At 38.0% G+C, this 19,898-nt stretch overlaps 2 protein-coding genes across 2 annotated transcripts in view; one reads left to right on the forward strand and one right to left on the reverse strand.

Moving 5' to 3' along the window:
• Nucleotides 1–136: 136 nt before the first annotated feature.
• LOC145464765 (uncharacterized) lies at nt 137–6,541 on the reverse strand. The gene is made up of 3 exons (XM_081448556.1): nt 5,810–6,541; nt 1,792–1,900; nt 137–1,227 (listed from the first exon to the last, which is right to left on the reverse strand). The coding sequence occupies exons 1-3, from the start codon at nt 6,053–6,055 to the stop codon at nt 1,064–1,066; spliced, it is 519 nt and encodes a 172-aa protein (XP_081304682.1). The 5' UTR covers nt 6,056–6,541; the 3' UTR covers nt 137–1,063.
• A 4,985-nt stretch (nt 6,542–11,526) lies between these two features.
• The window catches only part of LOC145464745 (protein dachsous-like), a 35,868-nt gene continuing 27,496 nt past the window's right edge, over nt 11,527–19,898 (forward strand). The window contains exons 1-11 of the mRNA XM_081448532.1: nt 11,527–11,836; nt 12,212–12,271; nt 13,080–13,169; nt 14,217–14,315; nt 15,346–15,453; nt 16,212–16,331; nt 17,248–17,323; nt 17,776–17,882; nt 18,774–18,941; nt 19,458–19,586; nt 19,691–19,849. Coding sequence (XP_081304658.1) covers nt 12,239–12,271; nt 13,080–13,169; nt 14,217–14,315; nt 15,346–15,453; nt 16,212–16,331; nt 17,248–17,323; nt 17,776–17,882; nt 18,774–18,941; nt 19,458–19,586; nt 19,691–19,849 — 1,089 coding nt within the window. The 5' untranslated portion in view covers nt 11,527–11,836; nt 12,212–12,238. The remainder of the gene's footprint in view (nt 11,837–12,211; nt 12,272–13,079; nt 13,170–14,216; nt 14,316–15,345; nt 15,454–16,211; nt 16,332–17,247; nt 17,324–17,775; nt 17,883–18,773; nt 18,942–19,457; nt 19,587–19,690; nt 19,850–19,898) is intronic.

A 19,898-nucleotide genomic window follows, 5' to 3' on the forward strand; every position in this document is an offset into this window, starting at 1 on the left:
TCCACGAAACCATCTTGACACTTCATGTAATGTACAAGTTAAATTGACATCGGCACACAAAGTCTTCTTCCAACAATAAAATTTCCTGCTTAAATTGATAAGAACTCATCTACATGTATGTTGACTTGATATCAGCAATCTAAAATATCTATGCAGGTCATTGATTTTTATACCTTTATTTTTATACCTTTACTCCTAAACACTCCTACTCCTAAACACTGACAATTAGAATCAAGGCTACTGCCTGACAGGCGTCTGGTCACCAGTCACGACTAAGTTATGCTGAATGTGGCCGACTTTTAAGGTCTAAGAAGTAACTCCTTGAAACTACCTTACATTTGCAATAGTCAACCAATTGATCCAGGTTCGAGAATCATTGCATCATAACAATCTAATCACTCCTTCGGATCATAAGGCAGAGTTGCTGAGCACTACCCTGGAGCATACATGTACATGTAGGGGGTTTGGGGGGATTCAGCCAAACCCCCTAAACTAAAAAACAAATGATATAATAACACACTTACTTGGCCACAGAATCCCGGAAATCCCACTGCATTTCTGAAGACCTCAATTTTAATACATTTCCAGGGCAGGATGCCCCCAGACCCCCTAAAGGGGGGTATCTCAAACCCCTGTATCTGCCCAAGATGCCTTAGCCTGTTCTAGAGATTTGGTTAGTCAGCAACAGTACAAAGAATGGAGAGTGAAGAAATGCATCAGGCATAATTAAATAAAGGCACAATTTCTTCAGTTACACGTATACCTTTCTTTGCAATGCTCTCCAATTAACCAAACCCTGGATGCTGTTTATTAATTTGCTTTGGAGAATTCAGTGCATTAAAACAGAGGATTTCCAGTTGTTCAACATTCCCAAGTGGTAAACAACCTGAGCACTGCTTTAACATGGTAAAAATAACTTATTTACTACAAGACACTGTAAAGGCAATAATTAATGACTTCGAGTTGCTTTCCTCCAGATCTTCATTGTATAAATACTACAGTTTGTGGAATAACACACTATGGTAAAATTTTATAACTCAACTAGCAACAAGTACATTTTGGTCTATTTCTTTGTTTCACTGTCTGGTGGTGGCTGAGTTCTGTTTGTTATACTTGATACAAGAGATGCTTTCCATTTCTCTTCAGGCACAACCTTGGCCCACTCAGGAATGGCTGACATGGGAAGTGTAATTCCTGACATGACCTGTCTGATAAGGTCCACTTGTTCTGAATGAAGAAAGAAAAGACAAGTCAACATCTAATACCACATATATTTATCAGCTGAGTGTGAGACAAGAGAGGTTTTGCTTCAGGCTAAATGCAGTTACCATCAGTTTTTTCCATTAGAAATAATAGAAATGAAATGTCAGAAAACAGCAAGGTGCAGGAATGTGCAGTGCAGACAATTATATTGACAAATAATAAGTAAAAATGGCCAGTAAAGAGACATGTCCCAGACAAAAGTAATTTTGTTTTGTTTCATAAATCTGCCTCTTGAAAACACATGAGCAATACATTGTATAAAGAAGTACTGTAATAAGAATCAATGGTGAAATATTACTTAAGATACATGTAGAACACCCTACACTGTACATGTACATGTACATGATTTTTGATCTTGAAGCTCGCAGAGGAAATTAAAAAAAAAAAAGAAAATTAGTAGAACTTTAACATTGTTTCCTAGATACAATTTTTCCCTCAAAAATCTCCAAGGTAGCTGGCACACCCAAGACTACTGGATGGCAGCTTTCACTGGGTGCTGGCAGTACTTCTAGAGAACCTTACACTTGCCTTGTTTCATTTCTGGCTCAGCCGTTCTGACTGCAGATGATGAACTATTGCTGTCACTATCATCAGTAACTATAACTGCACTTTCAACTTCTGAACCTTCCTCCTCTGTCTGAAAAATGAATGGTAAACCAAATTTGCTTCTGGAAAGTACGTACAGTAGAAATATTTTAACAATATATCTGAAAGTGCAAGTACATCATTATCACTTGATATCTCCAGTAAAGTGTTAGAGAGAGCCAATCCAAAAAGAATTTGAGGAAGTGAATATTTACCAGTTGGGAAGTCCAAAAAGAATCAACTGGGCAGTGCTATCCACTAGTAAACAACCAGACACTAGCCCAAGTTGCTCAAAGTATGGACAAAGTTTAAGCCACCTGTAGAGATTAATATCACTGCTTTCTAGGAGCTAAATTGCAAGGCAAGACCTACATGTACATGTAAGAACATTTGTTTAGGATGCTAGAGGCTAATCAGTGTTATCACCCATGAAATATTTTTGCATGCACACAATTGATCTAAATGCGTCACATGATGGAAATATGCCCCAGCTACATGTAAACCTGGGGAATATGCAGGTGATATTCCACAGTTTTAAAGGCTAATAAAGGATAACAAACACAATACATGTAGCCTCCATTTGGCCCGAAAATATGCTCAGAAATTTTGTCCTTGGACATTATCTGTTCCTTAAAGCCCAATGTTTGCTTCTTGGAACAGATAATGTCCGTAGACAAATATACGAGCATATCATCATGCCAAATGAAGGCTATTGTTTAATTATATGTACCAATACACCAGAAACACTATGATATCCAATTTGTATACATGCAGTTATTATGTGATGGATAATACCATCCATCCTTTAAACAACCAGGAGTCAGATAAAACAATGCCCAGTGGATAAGTGATTTAACAAAACCAACCGTGTTATAATGAATACATATTGTATGTACATGTTACATAGCATAAGACAACTCTTTGAATAACCCTCAACCAGATAAATTCAAAGAGCTGTCCATTGGATAAGATTCAACAATTTAAATCAACTACACATGAATGTACAATATTGACTGAATAACGATTGTGGATTTGACTGGTGCATAGCATTTATCAGTACTCTGAACAATGGAGGGCAGGGTCTTGGACAGTAAAGGTTTTAAAAGGACTTAGTAGTCTGTGTCCGATCAACAGGCCTTCTGATAGGGTGCGAGAAAAATTGCAAATTATGCGAAATTTGCAGGGCAGATTATGCGATTAGAAAGGCCAATTGTGCGATAAATAATGTAAATTATGCGGTTTTTTTCTGAGCAATTTTGAGCTTGTTTTATAAGGTTTCAGGATAAGAAAAACACTTTTTTGCGGCCCTAAAGACATTTTGAACACAAAGGAACAGTAATTATGCATCTTGATCGACATTAGTTGGGATAAATAAAAAAAATGAGGTCTTCTGCACTCTCAGTGCACCACGTTAAAAGTTGAAAGGACACAGCTAACATGCCAAATGAATGATCAATAATAATTATTGATCATTCATTTGGCATGTTAGAATGTCAATAATTATTATTGACATTCTTGCATGCTATGATTAGCTTCTTACGCTTTGTTTTTATGTGCAGTATTATATTTCTGAATACAACAAACCAACGTTTTTAAATTTATTTTGCAAGGATCATCAATAAAACCACCATTGAATTTTCAGTTTTTAAGCACTTCATCCTGCTTGACAATATTATTCAATCCATAATTAAGCAGGCAGATCATAAACTTATATAAAACCCCACAGTACATGTAGGTTAATTTATAACATATGCCAGTTTGTCAAACTCACATCTGATCTCATAATAGTATTGTATAACAAAACTAACTTGAACATAATAAAACAGTCTTTCTCCCTGTAGACAGTAGTTGATAGTCAAAGGGGAGTCACGACTGAAATTTTTTGGTCAAATCCAGGGGAAATTGGAGTAAACTGACTCAAGTTAGCGGGGTTCTACTTTACAAGTTGACTGCGAACAAAATTTTCTTCAACATGTTTCAAAAATCTCACTGGTTAAAGTTTGCAAGGTGACGAAAACATACTATGACCAAATGTTTACACAGATGAATGTAGCCAGTAAAACAAGCCATTTGGTTAAAAATGTCGAACCATTTCCAGTTTAACAATTAACAAACCATATTTCCAATCAAACGTATAAACTCCATCGAGTCCGATCGTGCATATATCAGCCATTCAGATTGGCTAATCTGAACAAAGGGCGTGTTTGTGTTTCATCAATAGGCGACTCTTTAAGAATAAGACTCGTACCAGGCCCCCAACATGCAAAATAACGCCTTGCAGCTTTGAATGTTTACAAAATCGAAGGTGACAAAGGTTTTTAGGCTTTTTCCAAGATAATCATCTTTAAAATGACGTATTTATGCAGGAATTCTGAAGAAACTTGTTGATTTATGTTTTATTTTATGAATTTTGTGCGTTCTTTTGTGAATTATGCGATTTTTTGTGAATTGTATGATCGGATGCGATTTAAGGTCGATTGTGCGAAATTGCACCATCGCGTAATATCAGAAGGCCTGGATCAAGTGGACCCTAGTACCACAGTAACTTAGCCCAGTTTCCATTGCATGATGTAACTACACGTGTAAGAGTATTTCTACTCCACCTGGATGAGATGCTTCAGCATATTCACATTTACCGATTTTTACACCCGGGTGGACAGAGGTACTGTGAGAGTAAAGTGTCTTGCCCAAGAACACAACACAATGATCTTGACCAGGACTCGAACCCTGACCATTTGATCCAGAGTCCAGTGTACTGGACATTACGCCACTGTGCCTCCTGACTCAGCACAGTAGCAAAGGAAAGTTACATGTATACCCTACAACATCTACATGTAGCCAGTAGGACAACCATACAATGTACATGTAATTAAGTATTAAGGTCTTTAAAACGGTCAATTACTAAAGAACAATGATCCTTACAGACTTCACATATGGAGGTTTGATATTATCCAGGATACAGTATTCCAATGTTACTGATCAAACTGTCCAGTAATCGAAATTTAATTGAACCAAAAAATTTGTCTGAGAGAGTTTGATTGCATTCAATTTCTGAACTAATCAAACCCTATCAAATTCAGTTGAACACAATCAGATAGTTTTAACAGTCTGTCTTAGAAGCAGCTACAAATTAATAATTAGCCAGTATATTTTTATTGTAATAACCTTTGGACATGGAAAATACATAGATTTTACTACATGTACTGTATCATACCCCCATTTCTAGTTGAAATATACAATCTGACCAACCTTAAATTCGAACTCCACTGTTGTTTTGCAATCACCATGCCACATACATTAAGGATGTAGCCTCAAATCGAATGCAATCAAACCTTAAACAAACCCAAGTCAAACTCAATCGAAACTAATTGAACACAATTGAGCATTTGATTGGGATCAATTGCTCAAAATTTTTGTGAGAGATTGACTGTTCAAACCCAATGGAGTGATTGGGGGTTCAACTGAGTTCGATTAGTAACATCGGGATGTTACTAATCGATGTTACTCTGATACCACTCACACATCACTGATAAATTTGCGATTCTAGAGACTATGGGGGAACTGAGCACTAGCTTTTGTAAGAAGAATGACATACGCAAGCACAGAATAAACAGGATTCTCCATACCAACTTATTCTTGTCAAATAAATGCATGGCTCAGAGGCAGAGTCTGCCATATTGTTTACGATGTTATCAAAGAAGCCTGGGTCAAAGTGAGTTTTATGCTTGTACTTCAGCTTATGTGACAGGGAAAACCAGCCTTCTGGAGACAAGTTACTCCCTGAAAGGATGACTTCCTTTCATTGGAAATTTTCTGCTACTACTGAAATAACATTGGTGTTTTGAAGAGGCCCTTCCTTGATGTCAACAAACATGTATTGTAAGCTTAAAATAGTAGCATACAGCTGTAGCTTGCAAGGCTGACATGTTTTGATCTACGAAAGATAAACTACAGTACTTACATTAGATAACCATTGATCTGGAGTTTGTTGCCCTTCGTTGTCGTCTTGAGCTAACTGTACGTATCCCTGGTTCAAGTCATGCTCGTCCTCCGCCATGTTGTCTTCATCGTCACTACTGGAGGTTTCCAAGATGACTGGCGCCACTGGTTCGCCCTCTTCCGAATCAGAAGTTTCTTCTCCTCGAGGAATATCCTTGGGAGAAATCTGTGGAGCCATCACGGAATTTCCTTCCAATAAATGGGACATCTGACACGCTTAGTTTCATTGACTCACATCATATCTTTCTCTTCGGCAAGCTTAAACTGACCGAGAGAACATGGGTACGAACATAGATTTCTGAAAGGTAGATACGTAATGCGTGCAAAAGCCACTTCTAGCCTTCACCTAGCTTAGTGCTTAGCGTGACGCGAAATGAAGCGAATATTGGAAGCTTCGGAGCAGCATAGTGCGTTGTTGAAATTAAATCGCAAATCAAAACTGCAGCTATATTTAGGCTTCGCAAAAATTTTTTTATCAGATCCCACGGAGGGGCAAAGGGGACGAAATAGAAAAGGGTAGAATAAAGAGGAAGATATAACATTGCTTCAGGAAAGATTTTGGAGAAAAAAAAAAAAAAAAAAAACGGTGGCCGGAATTATACATTTAACTCTGAAATATAGAGCTTCTTTAGGTATTATAAATAATTAAATTAAGGATCATAGGAAAGTATACTCTGATGGCGGTTTTTTTTTTTTTTTTTTTTTTTTTTTTTTTTTTTTTCCACTTTCAGGTTCCTCTATTCAAGAATGTCAATTCTCGGTTATTTAAGTAAAAAAAACTACAACGCAACTCGAATTGATCCTTGGAGACTCGGAGCATACGTAAAAGCTAAAAAGGTTTTAATGTATGTCCATCACCGTCAGAACATAGCTTAAGATAACGCCATGTCGACAAAGAACAATCCTGCCAGGGAGAAGCACTGGGAACTGGCTTGGCCATAAAGGGTTGATGGTTTCCATCAATATGTTATTGATCGGCCGCTTATGTATACCTTTGGCGCAATGGCGCCAAACTTGCTTCGCAACAATTAGTTAGAAACAGAATATAAAATTTGTGCTATCAATTTCAATATGTACGTAAAAAATTATAACTAAAATTATTGATTAGCATTTTACATTTAATACGTTTCTTTTGCATGCCCCCGTCTTAGTTATAACTAGTCTGTTTTTTAAAAAATGGCTCAATCAAAAAGTAGTTTTGCACATTTTGAAAAACCTTTTTACACTTTCTAGGTTATTCTCTCTCGTGATTTCACTGGAGTTTCTTTGTGATAAACATTCAGCATAAGAAAACACATGCATGTTTTGTTCAAGTGCTCCTGGATACTCGAGGTGTTTATCTAAGGGAGCCAGCGTGGCCGAGTGGTCAGCGTGTCGGACTCGCAATCCAGCGGTCCCGGGTTCGAGTCCCGCTCTGGCCACTACCCGGATTTGTTTCTCGGTAGCCCCGAGTTCAAATCCTCGGCCACGCTCGTAAATAGCCAACTGGTTTGCCTCCGGCCAGTTGGGATTATTAATAATGGTAACAGGACTGAGTGGAGTCCAATTCGGTGTGTAATCATACGAGTGACTAACAAAATCGGACGACCGAGAAGCGGGAGTCCGATTTGTTAATCACGAGTATGATTACAGACTAAATTGGACGACACGATGTCCTGTTACCAATTAATCAAAACTATGACAAAATTCGAGAAATGAATTACAAGCATGACGCGTATACACTGTCCAATTAATGCTCAAATCGGGCTGCTGCAGCTGATAGCCAATCACGTACGAGATTTTGTTATAGTTTTGAGTAACAATGTTATGTTCAGTTTAAATTATTTGTTTCAATTCTTTGCTCGGCCCCACTAGCACTTGTGCTATAAACATTGCCGAGGGTAAATAAAGGTTATTATTATTTTTTTTAAATCAATATGCATGAAAACGTCTGCTGAAATCGTCTAACTGAAATCTTGCTAGATAACGTTGTTTTGATTTGCGTTGGTAAGAAAGAAATCATTCATTTTCCCACAAACTTGGGGATTACATATTTAAGTTATCTTATTCAATATCTTCTTTTCTGTATTTTCTTTTTACTTTGTTGCTTAACCAAGTTTAGTGGTTGCCTTCAAGTTTGCAGAACATAAAGAGAGTCCAGAAATGAAAAATCTATTTCCATGTAAATAAATGATTTGCATATATAGGGTTTTTGTTTCAAAGAAAAATTACAAACAATGATATGTCACAGCAGTTGACCCCGGGGTGGGTGTATATAACTCTGCAGAGTATCGATATCAAATAATTAGTCTGGCACCCACGCAGAATAAACAACGTTATTGTGATACCAAAGCTGGATTTGACTCATCACGTCTTCATTCTTGAATAGATCAAAGTGAATCAAGTTTCGTAAAATTCTGTTTAATTATCACCACTTCTGTTTCGTGGATACAGATGAATGAAAAACTTGAAGTTTCATAACTGCACGAGAGAAATCTGAATGCAACTGAAAGCGGGAAATTGACTGCAACTGACAAATGTGAGGAAAACCATGTAATTTAACGAAGTTTCAACAGCGTGCCAACATGAAGCAATTGCTTTTAATCATATTGATTTCATGGCTTTTGAACGTTTGCAGAGGTAGGTGATAATTCTGAAAATATCCAAAGAATATTGCTTCGAAACAGATGCTTTAAGTTCTAGCTACACAAAGATTAAGTTGTTATCCATTTAACGACTATAACAGGAATATCTTTTATCAGAACTGTTTACACTTTACTTCAGGTAAGGTAGCTAAGCGATCAACACCCTAAAAGTCAAAGAACTGATTTGACTTTCATTCCAATTTGGCTCAGAATAAATTATAACTGAGTCGTATGACTCTTGCAAAAAAACACCACAAACTGAGAAAACTTCTACTCTTTTCATGTTGTTTGCTGGATTATTTTAAACTCTGTCTCTGAAAGCCACAGAGGACTGGCTTTTTTTGGTAAAAGAAATAAAAGTAAATTCGGACTAATTCAAGTTGACAACCTCTATTTCGGTCCATTTTACCCTTTGGCAGTTTGTTTATATTATCTTTGTGCCAAAAAAAATGTTTTAATTTATTTCTAGTTTGACTTTCCTCTCCGCTTTTGCTCGGGCCTAGATCATAAACTGAGCAAGATTTGTTTTCATAACATTTTCCGTGAATGGTTTAACAAAACATAACTCAAGAACATGAAAAATACAGGTTCTGTTTAAGTTCATATTTATCTTTTCTGTTAGATGATGCAGTTCAAGCATTGAAATATTTAACATTATCAATTATTAATCGTACTTCTTCCATAACCCAACTTCAAATTATTTAATTTTTCGTGGCTATAAGCGTCCCCCTCTGATCGAACGAATTGATAAATTTTCTGTTACACGTTTTCTTTACAAGCATTGAAGAAGCTTGATCGTAGACTGATCGAATAAGTCTTCACTTCTCTACAACATTTCGGGTAACCTTGGCCGGGGGCTATTTTCTTGTACTAAAGTGGGAGTTAATCTTTTCGGCTCAGTGAAGAAGAAGAAAAACTTTTATGTCGATTTGCAAGGCTATTAAGAGTAAACGCATAAAAGTCATCAAGATTCGAGTTAAGTACACGATCTTGTAGGTTTCCCATCGGACGCTGTGTTCGTTATCGATTTTCAGCTGTCGTTCGAGTCGCCGTCGTTTTCACGTTGTGACTCTCCACAGGCCTCTCTTAATGATACGTGGCGAGGCGTCGGTTAGGGTCCTCGTTGAGAGTAAAGACTAATATGTGTGCCGGTATAAGACACTCAGGTGTCGTTAACGAGGCAGAGGATGAGAAATAAATAAAATAACTTTAAGCAATATCTGTCACTTCCTCGGATCAGTTTGTTTAATGATTTCGTATCTGAAGTCAAAGATTAACATTGAGATTTGCTCGAAGTACGTGCTGGAGAGTACCGAAACGACACCAAATGTTGTCAGACAACTGAATGACACGGCATCGAAAGAAAAGAACCTTTCCGTCTCATTGTTTCCTGCAGTTTTGAGTTTTGGCTGGTTAAAGAAGATCTTGTATTTGTGACTGATCTATGTAGTAATGAGCCATTCGAGTCTACACTCCACTGAGAATCTATCTCATTTTACCGCCTACTTTTGTCAATTCCATTTGCAACAGGATGAAAACAGCAGTTTAATAACTGAAATAAAAGAGAAAAAACTTAAAGTGTTAAAATGAACGTAAAGTTAGAGCTTAGTAGAGTACAAAACCGGGACTGAGGAGCCTTGATATGATAGACTCCCTCAAGTGCTGACCTGACACAAAGTTATCAGCAACGAAGGCACGGCTCTTAACACTGATCCACTTCTCTTTTTACCATTGTAGCCTTCCGATTTCAGGAGGAGTTCATATTTGTCACTATTTACGAAGAAAAACCAGCTGGTGAGGGATTCAACTTTACTTTTAGTTTTCCCTTTCATGAGTATGTGCACGGTTATTTCCCTTTTATAGTTCTTTTATAATTTATTATTAGTCTCTTGCTTGGGACCAATGAAAAACGTTAGCAGACACTTCCTGATTTTATTAACGTTACTTTCAATCAATCAATCAATCAATCAATCAATCAGTCAGTCAGTCAGTCAGTCAATCAATCAATCACTCAATCTATCACTTACTCAATCATTCACTCATTCAATCAATCAATCACTCAATCTATCACTTACTCAATCATTCACTCATTCAATCAATCAATCAATCAATCAATAATTCAATCAATCAATCAATCAATCACTCAATCTATCTATCTATCACTCAATCTATCACTCACTCACTCACTCACTCAATCAATCAATCAATCAGTCAATCAGTCAGTCAATCAATCAATCAATCAATCAACACTTTATTTAAACACGTAAGGCCTAAGAGCTAAAGCCCGATCAAAATACGAATGTGTTTAACAAATGATTGATAGAATAAGGCATCAATATTGAATGCGAGACTGAACTTTGTCGATTTTCTCTTATCTTTGAAATGAATAAAAAAAATGTCAAGTACAAAAGTTATCTTCAAAGTAAGGATCGAAACTCTCTCGTAATACAATCACTGGTAACCGTTGTACGTGCGTCAATCGATCTTCACCGTGGTGCATGGTAAGAGTAGTTTTTATTCCAATCTTATGAAGACGTCAAATTATTATAACATCGCCTTTGACTTTTATAATGATAATCAAATTAAGATTACTCTGAGATCACGCAGCTTGTATGAAAAGGAAATATATCACCCATTGGAAACATTCCCTCTGTAATTCGCAAAAACTGGATTGTCTTAATATTTTTAAATATTTCATTTATACCTCACATCATTTCACTCCTCACGGGAAGATATGAACTCAATTAATTGACCTCGCTCCCAATGTGTGGCTTCATAGCTCAGTTGGTAGAGCATCGCACCGGTATCGCGGAGGTCACGGGTTCGAGTCCCGTTAAAGCCCTGATTTTTTTTTCAGTCTTCTTCTTTCCAATTGCTTAAATTGGAAAATTTACTGCGATGATCATTCTTCACTTTCATTTTTAAATACAGTTATACAACAGTACACCCTCGATTTATTTAGACTTGAATAGAAAAAAAAAAAAAAAGAAAGAAACCTTTGGGGAAACTTCAGTCAGACTCTTCCCTTCTCCCTACCACCCCAAGTCGGAACGAATAGCGAAGTCGTCTAGCACCCTTAACCAGCACCAAGCACCCCTACTCCAGACATCCGGCCGTCCCCAAGTCTTCGTTCGGCCTCTCTATCCGCGAAATCCATAAAAAAAATTACAGGCTTGGTTGCTAGGCGGAAAACATGGCGGATGAGCGCGCGTTAAATTTCTCTTGTTCTTTTAGGATCGTTTGTAGCTCGAGCTAAGGCGGTTCCAGATGCCTTAACATATGAGCTGAGTCTCGATGCTGGAAACCTCTTCGCTATCAACAGCACAACAGGAATAATTTCAGTGCAGGACCGCGTTGACCGAGAGGTTTGTGTAGAACACGATACTGAAGACGCCCGAAAATTTTATGCTTCAAAAACCGTTTAATACTGGAGTGAAAATATGTCTCCTATTTGCTTCTTTATTCTTTCATGGTTTTAGACAAATTATTATTGATCACATACTGGGAATTTGCACGTTAAATTCCATGTATAGAACAACGAGTCATTAATTGACAGCAACAGTGTCAAGATGTTACATGTGGTTTTAAATATTTCTGTACTAACCATCTTTACGTGGTCGTGTGTTTCATGCAGAACCCCACCCCCTGGGTATTTGAGGGATTGTATGTCGGTATAACAAAAAAATATATTTTCCTGTCTCATGTAGTGGTTTAATAATCGTGACATAACTGATTTTCAGGTGCAAAGTGTTACTGATGGAAAATTTATGGTATATGCCATTGATAATGCTGGTAACCAGGTAAATACAGTATGTTGTCCAAAACGGATCATGTGTACTAATTGCATCCATGGTGGAGTGTTGATGGATACCCTCAACTTTTACCCTTGATCAATACTCAATCGCCTTCTGGATTGACACCTGATTGACATCTCGTTTGAGAGTGCGTCAAGAGTCAACTAATTTTGCACACACACCATCAAGTGTTGATTGATACATATGAGCTGGTTGACAATTGACCAAGTACTATCCACCAAGTATCAAGCAAATATCAATCAGGTGTCGATTGAGTTGTTGATTGAGTGTTGACCAAGTGTCGACTGAGTATCAATCAAGATGTCTAGGAAGTGTTGATTGAGATGTCGCTGGGGTGTGATGGAGGGTCGATCAAGGGTATCAAATGAGACTTGACCACAGATGCCTTTGGTCCACATGATCCTCCGAATCTACCACAGACTTACTGTAGTACATGACATACTTTCTTTACTGCAAATCAGCTCAGCAGTTTATGTTCTCTTCCAATAAATGTGACTGGTCTGTTTTTATCAGTTGGGTGAGAGTCTTTTATTGATAAATTTCTGGAAATAATGCATTACCAGCATTCACTTATTAATTTCCTTGCAGATTATTCACTTAATTAACTGTACTTCATGTACATATCTTTTTATTGGCTCCTCAGTCCTTGAATGCATCCACATGCCAATTAAGAGGTCATGTTGGTATAGATTACCGGTAAATATTTGTAATTGCATAAACTGTTACAAGTAGATCAAAATTTTGAATCACAACAGTATGTGACTACACTGTCCTTCATTTGTCTCTCCTAAAGGCTTCAGCACAAGTCTTTTATTGGATTCTAGATGTCAATGATCACTTACCTCACTTTCCAAGTCAATACTACAATGTCACTGTTGGAGAGGTAATTGTAAAGTCATGCTTGTGACTGTATCATAGGTCACTGTGATATGATGGGACATTATTAAATAATTGTTCAAAGCTGCTCTGTTAATAATAATCAGGCACAAACTAGCTAGCTGTTGTCTGACTTACAATTAATATTATTAGACAGCAGATTGTATCAACTAAAAAAATGAATTAATCACTTATGCAGCTTATTAAAGCTTTAAATTTGGTATCAAAATTGGGTTGCCTGCACCTGCAACTCACACTTCAGTCAAGTGTCATTGCTATTATATATTTTGACCAAAATATCTTGTTCCTCATTAAATTGTTCCCAGAATTCTCAAGTTAATTAGTAGAAGAGACAAAAACAACTTTTGAGCATAATTTGTGTAAAGTTATGTTTGTTAGCTAAGTACTGTATATGGAAAAAAAGACTTTTTAGTTTCAAACTGCGGGTGCGGCCACCATATGCAAGGCTTATGAGGATCATCCAGGACTGAGCAAAATCTTTGAAGGTCCTTGAAGATCCTTAGGAATCTTGGTCAAGATTGATATATCCTGGAATAACCTGGCAAGAATTGTAAGGATCCTTTATAAAGATCCTTAAAGATCTTGGCAAGGATTTTTGACCTTGGTTAATATCCTCAAAAGATGCTCATGATGATCCTCAAGGATCCTTGAAGATTCTTAAATGATTTTCACCAGGGGCCGCAGGGCTGTAGCTAGTAACAGGCAAACCACGGCACTTGCAAATTGCCTCCTTTATTTTTTTTTTTTGGGGGGGGGGGGGAGGGAGGAGGTGCAGTTATAGGTCATCATTAAACACCCTAAATGCCTTTAGGAAGATAATTAAACAGTGGACGTTGCCTCAGTCATAATTTTTTCATAGACATTGCCTCAGTCATATTTATTTTCTGGCTACAGCGCTATTTGGGGGCATAATGATTATATTATATTATTTAACAATGTATGCTATACACATGTCACCTTTTTTTATATCGGGAATTTTAAGTCCCGCTCTAAATAATGCTTTTTTTTTTTTTTACATAACATCTTCTTTTAGGCAGTTGACATTAATCAACAGATATTCTCTGCAACAGCCCTGGATGAAGATATTGAAGGAAATGGAGAAATTCTTTACAAGATAATAGATGGAAATGAAGTTTGTATCTTACTGTCCTTTTAAAGCCTACTTAGGTAAAGGGAAAGTCTGCATACGAGCCAATTGGCCCACCAGGCCGGAGCTTATCCCGGTTTCTGTAGCATGAAGCGACTAGGAGTATTTCTACTCCCCCCTGGATGGGATGCTAGTCCATCGCAGGGTTGCTCCCAGCATTAAGTTTGCTGGTAACCATTTATACACCTGGGTGGAGAGAGGTACTGTGAGAGTAAAGTGTCTTGCCCAAGAACACAACAAAATGTCCCTGCCCAGGGCTCGAACCCGGACCACTTGATTCAGAAACGAGCGCACTTATAACCATGAGGCCACCACGCGTCCCACAAAGCCTACTTAGGGCTGTCATTAAGTTCTGAGTCACCTGTAGCCTTGTTTTCCATACCCGAAGCAAATTTGTTACTTTGTGGATGAATTCTATCAACAACAGGCAATTTCACCCATAGCATCAAGGGAAAATCAAGCATTCTCTGCTGTAACAGGTGAACATTAGAGGTTACAGCCCTTAATGCCAGCCCTGCTACTTACCAGTACTGTAGTTTCTGCTTCAGGGTTAAAAAAGATTAATCATTGATCATAAGTTAATACTTAACGATGTTTATATATTAAACGTGAGAAATTAATGGTACATCGCAATCCCATCTTCCAGCCACACCTTCCTAAAACTGTAATTTCCACAGATATATGTATAATTAAGCCAGCACAAAAAATTGGAAATAAAAATTTGGTCTTAAAATAATATTCATTCGACAATCATGCATCTACTAGGTATTTAGAAATCTTTATTTACTTACAATACATTGACATGGTTGTAGATCTTAGTTTGTAAAATTATGGCCATGTACAAGGCCAATATATATTATTATATTTTAATTAGTTAATAAACCACTACAAACTACTTTCTTGTGCATTTGCCTTGAGATCACAATATCATAAATTATGTGTAGTGTAAATGACAGGTCTCAGTGTTTTCAGTGAAAATTCCAGGTTGTGACAATAAATTTTCTTTTCTTGCCAGGATGGAATGTTTAAACTGAAGGATGCTTATCACTGCAGTGTGTTGGTGGCAAAAGCTCTGGACTTTGAGTCAAGATCATCATATGTGTTGAACATAACAGCTTCCAATGTTAGTTTGTTGCAGTTACTTGTTGACTTATTATTATTCCATTCGAACCTCTATTAAGTAGCCACTCCTTATTAAGCAGCCAGTTATCAAAGTCCTGAAGTCATTGTAAGAGTTTTAAATGGAAAGGGATGCGTAATAAAATTTCATTCAAACACACTTTTATCCTGATTGTCTTGACGTGATTCCATATTTACTAAGCAGTTAACCCAATGGGAGAAATATTCAAAGTACAAATTCAACCCCTATTAAGCAGCCAACCCCTATGAAGTGGCCACCACCCAGTCCCCTGAGGGTGGCTGTATTATTATTATTATTATTATTATTATTATTATTATTATTATTATTATTATTATTATTATTATTTTTGGGGGGGACACTCTTTGGTTCTAGTAAAATCTACAATTTCTTGTGCAAAAAAGTACTGGTTTAAAGTTCAAAGTAATTTGTGCGAATTGTTGTCTTCTTCTTCCTCTTCATCATCGTCATCATCTTCTTCTTCGTCATCATCATCATCATCATCATCTTCATCATCATCTTCATCATCATCTTCATCGTCATTACCACCACTATCATCATTATCATTGCAACATGGTGTCATGACACTGATACTGTGAAATGTTATGCATTCGTGTCTCAAGTTATTATTTTTCTCCTGATTGCATTGGTCTGTACCTTGTTTGAAAGCTATGATTCATTAAATAAGTCAACTGTTAGCAATTTGGTTCCTCTTACAATGTCATGTCCTTTTATAATTGCAGTATCAGCAAGGCTTCTCCAACTGGACAGTTCTTTCCATATCAGTAACAGATGAGGATGACCTTCCTGCGAGATTCTCCACTTATGAATACAGAACAATCATTACAGAAGATGCATTTGTGGTAAGATTAATACGTTGTGCACTAGCAATGCTGGAAATGCCAGTCGGACAACACTAAGAGAACTCAACCCACTTAACTGGCAGACACATATCTTAAGCACACACCTTCCTATGCAGGAATTTTTCAGAGCAGATGCCTTGCCTTTAGAAGCATTGACAGCCCCTAATATGCCAGCGCCTCTCCTAAGCAGACACCTTTCCTAAGAAGACATCTTGCGTCCCATATGTAGAGTCTATAATATGGATTTTTTTTAAAGTTTGTGCCTCCCCTAAGCAGACTACTTGCCTAGTAAGCAGACATATCCACTATGTAGAAAAAAGCTAAGTGACATCTTTCCTAAGCAGACACATCCCCTAATAAACAGACACTTTGCCTAAGCAGAGAACACCGCCATGCAGCATCCTTTAGAAGACAACTTCGCTGTAAGTGAACACCTGCACTTAGCAAAGACACTCATCCTTATTGTACCCCAAACAGACACCCATCCTGCATGAGCCTGTTTTCTGAGCAGGCACCTATACTAGTGCAAATGTAGATTGTAAGATGACACCTTCGTTAAGTTGACACCTCCTTTAAAGAGACATGCTGCTATGCAGGTGCCTGACACCTGTCCTATGGAGAACCTACCCCGGGCAGAGACCTTTTCCAAAGGAACGCCTCCTAAGCAGGCATCTTCCCTAACTAGAAACATAATTATATACTAAGTGAACAAACCAGACACCTTCCTTATGCAGACATTATCAGCAAACACCTATCCCATATGAAGACGTCTGACTAAAACCGCCATCTTCCCTTGGCCTAAGCTGTTTTTAATTTTTAAACACAATTCCCCCACAATTACGAGCTAGTGATACTTCAACCAGCAATTCATACCATAAAATATCATATAATTCTTAAATGGCGTTTGTTTCGACAGGGAACATCCGTTATTCAAGTGATTGCAACTGATCAAGACACAATTAATGAGCCAGTTACATATGAGATTATTGGGTGTAAGTATCAACAGTATCAAGCACACATTCTTTTCAATCTAGTCTGTCCGCAGACATTTGTTTTTTTCTGCGTTTTTTTTTTTTCGTCGCGCGCGAAAGTGAAAATGGAGGCTAGGGCTGTCTTTCCCCAGCCCCACCCCTTGCGTTTTGGCTAGTTCATATCCCACGCGCCGGGTTAATATTTTGCTACGCCTGCGATCTCGACGAATTCAAGACACAATAGAGGATCTGTGTACGTACTACTTTTAATCAGAATCGGGAAGATAATACTTAGGGCTGTCTTAGAGACAGTGAATTTTAAATTTCAGCCATACATTCAATCCACGTACCCTGCAACGATCTTGAATACGCCCACTAGTTGCGACATGTTGAGCTACATTTCTCTACCTACGATTTATCTGTGTTGTTTTGTTGACTTACTTGTGAATTTGTTCGTTTATTTATGATTTCAGCAACCAATAAACACAGCTTGTTTGCCATCAATGAAACCACTGGAGTTATCTCCCTGAATGGCACGCTTGACAGAGAGGCTGTATCCAACTACAGGTTACGAGTCCTGGTAAGTCTTACTGCCTCGAAAGTCTTGCCTGTGTTAATACTCAACTCATGGTGTCATGTTCTCTTAGCGGAAAATAATGCACGCTTGAGGTCTAGAGAAACTGCATGTGGACGTACGAGTGGAACGGAAGTGCTCTCAGCAGTTTTTCTAGACTTCGGCGTGTGGACGGTAGGCCTAACCGCTGCGTTTTCATATTCCTACGGCGTAGTGGGGACGGGGCCCCAGAGTGTCTGCTAAGTTAATTGGGAGGATCCATATGTTTTGTAGGCGATAGTTAACCCTTCTGGGCCTTGTTCATTATATTAGAACCCACTAAAATAGGAAATATCTTCTGTGTTTCTATTTAATCACAGAAGTACAGCTTTTAAGTCTTTTTTTATGACACTGTATTTTCCGACTACTCGTACAAGTCTCGGGCTAGAAGTCTAATTGTTAATTAAGTGTATTCTTTTTCATTAATAAGCTGTGTTGTTTATGCTAATTAGAACAATTTCTTCCGTTTACTCTGACTTTTTTCTGTTATATGACTCCAGTGTGTACTTATATCTTAAACCAAGAGCGAGGGCTGTATGGGGAGACTATCGGCCCGAGGTCTTGACAGTACGGACCGAGCGCAGCATGGGCCGTACAAATTAGACCGAGGGCCGATAATTTCCCAATACAGTCCCGAGCAAGCTTGGTTAATAACGTATTTATGAAACGTTTGCAACTACCCGAAAATCTTCAAGAGTGGCCTTGCGGGATCATTCGGGACAGTGCCAGGACCCATACCTAGAGAACATTGGACCGGCAGTGGGGCAATCTGATTGGTTGATGTAGTTATTGGCCCTCTGAAATAACTTAGTTGTATAATAACAATTGCTACTGATTATCTCCTCTTTACATTTGTAGGCTTATTCTTCTTTTCATCTCCCTGATCATGCGGCAGTTGAAATCGAAGTTGGAGACGTGAATGACCACATGCCAATTTTTACAAACAAATATTATTCATTTGTGATCAGAGAGAACGCGCAAATTGATGCCACGGTGGGACAAGTGATGGCGAGTGATGCAGACAAAGTTAGTGCCAGTAGGGCGTTTATTTCAATTTTGTGGTAAATTAAGAAATTGTAATATTTAGAGAGGAAACCACATAAGCCCTAGCTGGTTTTCATGCGGGTGCCCTATCCTGATCGAATTGGAATTTGGAAGTGTGTTTTTAAGGATGGAGGAAAACCTGCGCACCCGGAGAGAAACCCTCGGAGCAAGGCAAGAACCAACAACAAACTCAGCCGACATATGGCACCGGGCCGAAATTGAACCACATTGGTGGGAGGCGAGCGCTCTCACCACTGCGCCAACGCTGCTCTTACATGAAAAAAAAAAATTATTTACTTTTTTGCAATTCAAGGTTGTAAAGTAATGTTATCATGAAAGCCCTTTAGTTAGCAAAAGAAAGTTTTAAAAGCGGGAAAAAAATTTTTCATTATTTTACGAGCGTTATTTGTTCTTTTCTCCGGTATTAAAGAAACTCCAGCATATATATCCCCGTATCTTTGTTTTTACTGCTTCTGTTGTGGTTCCTTATCTGTTCAGGGAAACAACGCTACGTTTGCCTATTATTTGCTGGACGGTGGAGGCGATCTCGCCATCGATCCAAATACTGGTGTACTTACTGTGAATGGATCTTTAGACCGCGAAAAGCAAGAGTATTATAACTTTTTGGTGAGAAAGGAAATTGTTTTTTTTTTAGACTCATCATTGCATTATTTGCACTTGTGTCGAAAACGTCCTCACTTTTTGTCTCGTAATCTGACATTTTTTCTCAGGTTTTCGCCGGAGAAACCCAAACTGTTGAAATGTACAGCAGTAATGTTACCGTGGAAGTCAGAGTGGAAGATAGGAATGACAACAGTCCTCTCTTCGTTGAACCGTCTTATGAAGTAACAGTGAAAGAAGAACAACCCAGTGGAACACCCATCTTACAGGTATTTTTATTTAAAGGTCCGGTAAAACGGGCAACATTTTTCCTCAACT

Source organism: Orbicella franksi, chromosome 13 (assembly GCF_964199315.1).
Source record: "Orbicella franksi chromosome 13, jaOrbFran1.1, whole genome shotgun sequence".
Classification (NCBI taxonomy): domain Eukaryota; kingdom Metazoa; phylum Cnidaria; class Anthozoa; order Scleractinia; family Merulinidae; genus Orbicella; species Orbicella franksi.

What these genes read in the sequence shown, in the direction of transcription:
- LOC145464765 (XM_081448556.1), bottom strand. Translation starts at nt 6,055, where the DNA reads ATGTCCCATTTATTGGAAGGAAATTCCGTGATGGCTCCACAGATTTCT. An exon ending in CAGATCAATGGTTATCTAAT is followed by an intron (nt 1,901 to 5,809) that starts GTAAGTACTGTA and finishes TTCATTTTTCAG; the next exon opens with ACAGAGGAGGAAGGTTCAGA. An exon ending in TGAGCCAGAAATGAAACAAG is followed by an intron (nt 1,228 to 1,791) that starts GCAAGTGTAAGG and finishes TTCTTCATTCAG; the next exon opens with AACAAGTGGACCTTATCAGA.